The sequence below is a fragment of the Gavialis gangeticus genome, unplaced genomic scaffold (assembly GCF_001723915.1).
Source record: "Gavialis gangeticus isolate Ggan-Ray unplaced genomic scaffold, GavGan_comp1, whole genome shotgun sequence".
NCBI classification, from domain to species: Eukaryota; Metazoa; Chordata; order Crocodylia; family Gavialidae; genus Gavialis; species Gavialis gangeticus.
Window position 1 is genome coordinate 16318422 of NW_017729015.1, and position 6919 is coordinate 16325340.

A 6919-nucleotide genomic window follows, 5' to 3' on the forward strand; every position below is an offset into this window, starting at 1 on the left:
GCGGAAGTTGTCGATCACCACGGGCACGTACCCGGCCGCCACCAGCTCCAGCACACAGTGGCTACCGATGTAGCCGGCGCCACCCGTCACCAGCACCTTCTCTGCCATCGTCCCCGGGCGCTCGTACCAGCCTCCTTCCTACTGTCGCCCCGGGGCCACGCGGCTGCTTCCACAGACAAACGCGTCACTTCCGCCCCGGCTACAGGCGCGCCACGCAGCCAAAAAGGGCGGGGATGCGAAAGGGCGGGCTCAGGGAACACCGCGCTGCGTATTGGCTGGCTCAGGGGGGGAAGGGAGGGCACCGCCTCCTAGAGGCGGCCTGGGGCGCTGGGCCCGGCCTCCCCGCCCCCCACACCGGCGCCAGGCCCCGGCTCTTCTGAGCAGCCGCGGGCGCCTGGGGCGGCCTGGTGCCGGAGGCGGAGGAAGAAAACAATTTGGGGGTTGAGCATGCGCCCCCCCCCGCAGTGCAGGTAAAAGGGCCAGAGGGGGAAGGGGCGAGGGGGCGAGGCTCAGGCAGCCCTGGGGCAAGAGGCCCCACTTCCCTCGGCCCTGGGCCCAGTTCTCCCAGCCCCCTGGGCACTGCTCTACCCCAACATGGCACCCACAGGCCCCCACCTGAGGGGTGCAGACCCCAGCACCAGGCCCAGGCTCTTCCAAGTAACCTTTATTTGTCTGAAATTCATTACAGAAGGAGCGGTGCCCGGCCCCCCACAGGCGTTCAGCCACCTGCCAGGCGGGAGCTGCTGGAGCCATTCCCTCGCCCAGGCACTTCACCAAGGGGCAGCCCTGTCTTCAGTAGCCCTGCACCTCAGTCCAATGTCAGTGCATTTTTCCAGGTCAAGAAGACTCCTCTCGTAGCACAGACACATGCAGAACCAGAACACAAGTGGTTTTCTACACTAGCGAGGACCCGAGAGTGCCAGGAGCCAAGGTCCAGAGCAGGACCTTGGCATGCAGCTTGGTCCCATGAAAGGCACTTCCTTGTATTTCCAGCATGAGTCTTTGCTCCCAGTGGGAGAAGAGGACCCCATCGCACCCCTGGAGACAGCCTGGGGTGTCTAACTGGACATGCCGATACTTGCCTGGTATCGTGAAGCTTATGACAGCCACCCCTCCAGACAGAGTCTCCCTGAGCAGACAAGTGGCTCAAGGGCCTGGGCACAGGGTGGGGGGAAGCAGGCTGCTGTGTGTTCATAGCCTTGGCCTCCCCTTCACAAGGGGGCAATTTAGGGTGCCTGGCTAGGGCTGTTATGGCACTTGTGGATTCTGCTGGGTGACCTTCCCTCTACTCAGTCCTGAGCCCAAAAAAGGGGTATTTAAGAGCAACCCAGAGAGCAAATGTAACTTGGCTGACTCCAGGTCTTCATGGCTGTGGGCTTCACTGACTTGTCCCAGGCTGAGCTGGCAGGCGTCATAGGCGGCAGGTGGCCTGGGCCACTTTGGAATTGGATCTTCTGTTCAGCGCTTTGCAAATAAATGCACCCACGTCCATCAGCTTCTGCAGATCCACACCCTTTACAAGACATAGGATTAGCTTGCACCTGCCCCCAGTTGCATCCAAATGACTGTCACCTGCTATTAATTTTTACAGACTCAGAGACAACTGGAGGAAGAGGACACTGTTCTGGTGATGCTCTTAACAACTGCTGCTCCCTGGTGCAGCTGTGACAGGGAGCAGCAAACCAAGCATCAGTATGAGGGGCTGGGAGAAAAAGAAGGGAGGAAGGTGGACAACCTCAGACACAGGAAAGGGATGAGAATAAATCCTGAGGGCACCGGCCAGACCTGACCATTCTCTATCCCCTCCATTACTAGGCCTATTTCTTCCCCAGCCCGGCTGAGTTTTATGGCCATTCATTTTAACTGCAGCCTTAGGATCCAAACTTACTGCTTCCAATCTGCTCCGTTGTCCTTGCCAGGACACAGAACAAGGGCTCTTTCAGCTAAACAGAGCCTCACTGTCCACGTGGCAGCCACACCTGCTATGGTTTGAGGTGTGGCAGGCTAAGCTTTTAAAACCAGGCATTCAAGCTCTGAATGGAAATGCAGGCACACATCCACCCCAGGGCGGCAACCTCCAGCTGGCCAGACTCACCGTGTGAATGCCGAGCCCATCAAGCATGTATACCAGGTCCTCTGTGGCTACATTTCCTGAGGCTCCTTGTGCATAGGGGCAGCCTCCTAGACCAGAGACAGAGGAGTCAACCACACTCACGCCCATCTGGAAACAAACACAAACAACTGCTTTCAGCTCTGGCCCTCCTGGACAACAGGTCCGAGCAAGGATCCAGCCAGGCCCTGAGCGCTCTCTAGCCTGGAGACAAGGCATGTGACAACCTCCCTATGCAAGAGGTATAGGTCTTCCTTTTCCATAGCACCTGGCAATCCTGAAGCAAAACACGCTGTATTAAATGTAACTGCTTGCTAGGGGATCTAACATTGAACAGCACCAACTCAAATCAGTGCTGCCCACACCATGCCCCACATAGTCTGCTAGTCTGAAACTCCAGGCCAAAAGCCCCAGGAGCTGGCGTACAGGAACCAAACCAAAGCCTGCAGGGACCTCTGCCCACCACTCACAACCCCACTTATACTGGTTTGCCCCAATACAGGCAACAACAGCCCAGAGATAGGAGCAGAGCCCAGGACTGAGTCAAGGGAGTACGGACTCTTGAATTCAGCTCCCATCTCTTATTGCCACATCGGAGCAGGCTTTGTGGCTCCTGTCACTAGCAAGGTGCTGTGTAAACACCCAGCATCAGCTGCTCAGGCCAACAGGGAGCTGCTGCCCATCCTGCACTTGCCCCATACTGGGAAGTTCCTTATGTCTGGCCTGAGCACACAGCACCCAAGGGCAGCCACGCCGCAGCTCTAGGCCATAAGAAAGGTCACGCTGTTCTGGAAGGGTCCCTCCCTGCCCCTCCATCCTTTGCATTCCACACACCATTCAGAGGGGAAAGGTTCTGTGTGGTTTGTAGCCTGCTCAAGCTAAGCGACCACGACAGCATGGGACAGTGACCCTGTCAGGAAGAGCTGCCCTCAGCACCGAGGATGCAGGACCCTCTTTGGCACACAAAGGGAAAAAAGCTTTAAGTAGGGTCCAATTCAAAACAAAGCAGTGCTTTTACCTGAAGGGCAACTAAGGTGTTGGCCAAAGCCTGCCCGTAGGTGTCGTGACAATGAACAGCAAGAGCCCCCAAAGGCACCTCCTTCATGACTGCAGACAGCATCTCCTTCATGCTCCCAGGAGTCCCGACCCCAATGGTGTCACCAAGGGAAATCTCGTAGCACCCCATCGCATACATCTTCTTCGCCACCTGCCCAAGGAAATGATACGTTAGTGGCAAGCCAGTTCTTCTCCCTGAGGTCCTGTAGTACTTCGTGCATGGATACCCATCATCGCTGTGCCTGGCTCTGAAGTGCAGCTAGCTCTGTGGTGGAACAGAGCAAGCATTACACTGCTCATGGATATCAGGCGCACAGGGCTGCAAGCAGGAAGTGAAGAACACCACCTCTGATCACACCCCTCAGAGTGCTCTGCTCTGTTGCTGCCCCAGGCAGATTCACATTCACTTCTCAGCAAGGTGGCAACTGGCCAGGAAGCCTTTCATTCTTGGTGGCGGGGGAGGGATGCATTCATTGATTCTACAGGTGATCTCCACAAGCAATTAGGGCCCCATTCTATCTTCAGCAGGGCACAGCACCTGCTTCTGCTCTTAACATTACAGGGGATTAGAAGAGCTCCAGGATTCTGCAGTTGTACTCACCTCTGCTACTTTAGCAGGGGCAATCTTGCCTTCATAAGGGCAGCCAAGAACACAAGACACGTACCTGCAGCAAAAGACCAACATCAGCAGGAGAACCAGGGAGATAAAGATGGGTTCATTCAGCCCCAATAAGGACCACCCCACATTCTTACATCATGGAAAATTTCAACCCTTTTCCAGAAGTTGATGGTTTGAAGTAGGTAGATAAAGGCACAAGAGCTCCCATAATGATTTTCCCAGCATAAATAGTCACACCATGGGGACTTGTGGGGAAGGGAAGGGAAGGGAAGGGAGTGTCAGCTACCCTGACAGGTGTTTAAGAGTGCATCACACAACACAGCACAGATTTGTGCCTCCAGGACTGACATGAAGCACTCCTCTGATAGAGCTCAAATACAGTTAAGAAAACCACAGCTTTAAAAGGTGGTAAGTTTTGCTTTCCTCCAAGCTGAAGACTGATTCACTCACCTCCTCGCCCCCCCAAAAAAAGCACTGGGAAAAGAGCATTCAAGGGACCAACCATGCTCTCTACTGGGATAACTTCTAACAAGGGACATCTGTAGGGGAGCTGATGGTGATAACAGAACTGCATTTGTCTAGTGAAGAGGGACTGGGATGCTTCTGTTTCTAAACTCATGAATCATTTCACGGCTTGCTTGTGAGGATGGGAAGCAGAATGTGAACAGCCTAAATCCCAGTCCTCTGTTACTAGGAACTGGAGACGGAAGTGAGGGTCACAGGCTGCACTGGTTTCAGTGAGAGACCAGAAAGGCCCCGGTTTTCATACCAACTTGGCACTCCTCCAGCCCCAGGAGTTTTACTTGACATCACCACTACAAACTAGTCTGCCCAGCACTCAAACCAGCAGTTCCTTTTACCCTCGCACTGGAACGTTTGCTGCTCTTGCTGCCTCCATCACTTCACTGAACCTCTGGAGACTCTCATTTATTGAACAGTTAATGTTCTTCTTACTGAAGAGCTCTGATGCTGCTCCAAAGATGGACACCTCTCTGGCACCTGCTGCAACCTGCCGACAGGGAGATTGGAGCAGTACGTTATTTTGCATCTGATTTATGCAACTGCCATAAAGCCCCTGTGAACTGAAGTTATCAGGGCTGCAGGCAAGTCCGTAGGGTCCAAATAAGAAAAGCACTTAAGGACTCATTTCTGTTGCTAACAAAACATCTAGTAAAGACTCAATCCTGTAAGGGTCTCAGCACCCACAACTTCCGATTACATTGGCTTCAAACACACCAGAGGCCCGTAGTTCCCGCTGCCTCAATATGAAGCGGTTAAACACACGAGATAACTGTACTGGACCAGTCAATGTCCCTGTGTAAGATGCACTGTGGAGTCTCAACTCTCACAAGTTGCAGCTAATGCGCTACTATTGTGCCTGCTGATTGGCAAGATTTGAGGCAGCAAATCAGCTGAAACATCAGTGGAATGAGAATCTGGGCAGTTGTTAAGTCCTATATCCTTGACAGATACCCATGGAATCAATGAAGCTATTTAATCCTGAGATGCAGTTACAGAACATTACGGGCACAAAACACTCACTCTGCTGGCAGTTACAATCTCCAAGAATTTGCTACTGGAGATAAACAATTTTCCCTTTTCCCCTCAAGGTATTTTGCAGAGAGTGCATATAATTAAGTTGGTCTGCAATGGGAATGCAGAGCAAGGTTTTTCTTAATGCTGCTGGACTCTATAGGGGAGCACTCTCTTCAACAGCCCAGTGTCTCAGCTCAACTCATCCCACAAGAGAAGCACAAGCTTTGGTGCAAGATGGCCATGCCTGTCCTGGGAGTGACGGCAGCACCTAAGCCACCTCTGCTGCATGAACCAGGATCAGAAATGTGGTCGTTACAGGAGACTTGTCTAGGCGGACATACCAGAGCAGGTGAACAGACTTGAAAATAAAACCCCAACTTCTGCATTGGAAGTGGCAGGTGACAGCGTTTCCAGCAGGTACCTGGCTTTTGCAGTGAGGCACATGTCTGTCTTCTGCATATTTGGCAGACACAGCACACGCTAGAAAGCCCAGGACAAACCCCCTTACCGCTGCCTGGAAGCCTTTCAGGTTTGGGATCAGGACCGGGTAGCTCACACCAGGAAACTTCTCAATTCCTTTCAGGACTTCTGCATGGTCTGCCATCTGCGCAGCACCGGGAGAGAGACTTTAGAAGGGTTCACTTTTCCGGGAGATGATAAAAAAAGAGAGAGCTTGCAGCCCATAATTTTTTTGCGATTTTGTAATTGGTCTAATAAAAGGTCTCATTTCTAAGCCAAGAGCTCTAGATTTTTGCATTTCTTTCCATCTCAAACACCAAATACATCCCAAACATGGAAGATGCTGATTTTTTGCTGACTTTGGATTTTAAACATCACTGCAGAACAATAAGAAAGATTTTTAAAGCTCCCTGTTTGCCACTGGACACCTCCAGGGAAGGGATCCTACCTGATCTGCACAACTCAGAACCAGTCTCATGGACCCAGAGGAACAGATTTCTATCTCCAGCTCCCTCTGTGCAAAAACGAAGTTTGTTTCTTACCTACAGGGACTTTTCACTATCTTTCCTATCCCCAGAGCCTGATGAAGGGCTCTGAAAGCTTGCAGAAAAAGACTATTTTTGCAATTTCCTAGCGGGTCTAGTAAGTGGTATCATCCCTAAACCAAGAGTCCTAGATTGCTGCAGTTCTTGCAGCCTGTGATGCCTGCCCTGCGTGAGACCCAAAGGGACCAGCAGAAAATCCAGGTCCCAGCCAGCCGGCTCTTCCACAGGCAAAGAGATCTGCGCTCCTGATGATGTTTCCAGGGCTGCTCCAGAGGTGCTCTCCTTGGAGTGGGAGAGGTGGGCACTGCACCCAGCTTTTCCCTGGCAGGCCGGCTGGAGTCGACCCCCCCAATCCAGAACTGCCTCACAGGCGCTTTGACGCCCAGCGAAGACCTACCTGAGGAACCCACTTGGGGGACACGAAGCTGGTGGCCTCGATGACCAGCAGCCCCGTCTCTGACAGCATGTCGATGAAGCGGATTTTCACCTCCGTGGGGACGACGGCCTGCAGAGGACAGAGGTACGTCCCCACACGCGCGCGCCTCGCGGGGGGGGGGGGGGGGGGGGGTCCCCGGGGGGGTTTGGGGGGGGGGG

The 6919-nt window shown here is 53.3% G+C and overlaps 2 protein-coding genes across 3 annotated transcripts in view; both read right to left on the minus strand.

The window, feature by feature from the left end:
* The window catches only part of GALE (UDP-galactose-4-epimerase), a 9880-nt gene extending 9681 nt beyond the window's left edge, over nt 1–199 (minus strand). The window contains exon 1 of one of the 2 annotated variants that reach the window (XM_019512394.1): nt 19–199. In XM_019512394.1, coding sequence (XP_019367939.1) covers nt 19–108 — 90 coding nt within the window. In that variant the 5' untranslated portion in view covers nt 109–199. The remainder of the gene's footprint in view (nt 1–18) is intronic. The other variant, XM_019512393.1, reaches the window with a different exon arrangement.
* A 587-nt stretch (nt 200–786) lies between these two features.
* On the minus strand, nt 787–6845 carry HMGCL (3-hydroxymethyl-3-methylglutaryl-CoA lyase). The gene is made up of 7 exons (XM_019512395.1): nt 6723–6845; nt 5830–5925; nt 4646–4794; nt 3768–3831; nt 3129–3317; nt 2096–2221; nt 787–1513 (listed from the first exon to the last, which is right to left on the minus strand). The coding sequence occupies exons 1-7, from the start codon at nt 6789–6791 to the stop codon at nt 1412–1414; spliced, it is 795 nt and encodes a 264-aa protein (XP_019367940.1). The 5' UTR covers nt 6792–6845; the 3' UTR covers nt 787–1411.
* Between the last annotated feature and the right edge of the window lie 74 nt (nt 6846–6919).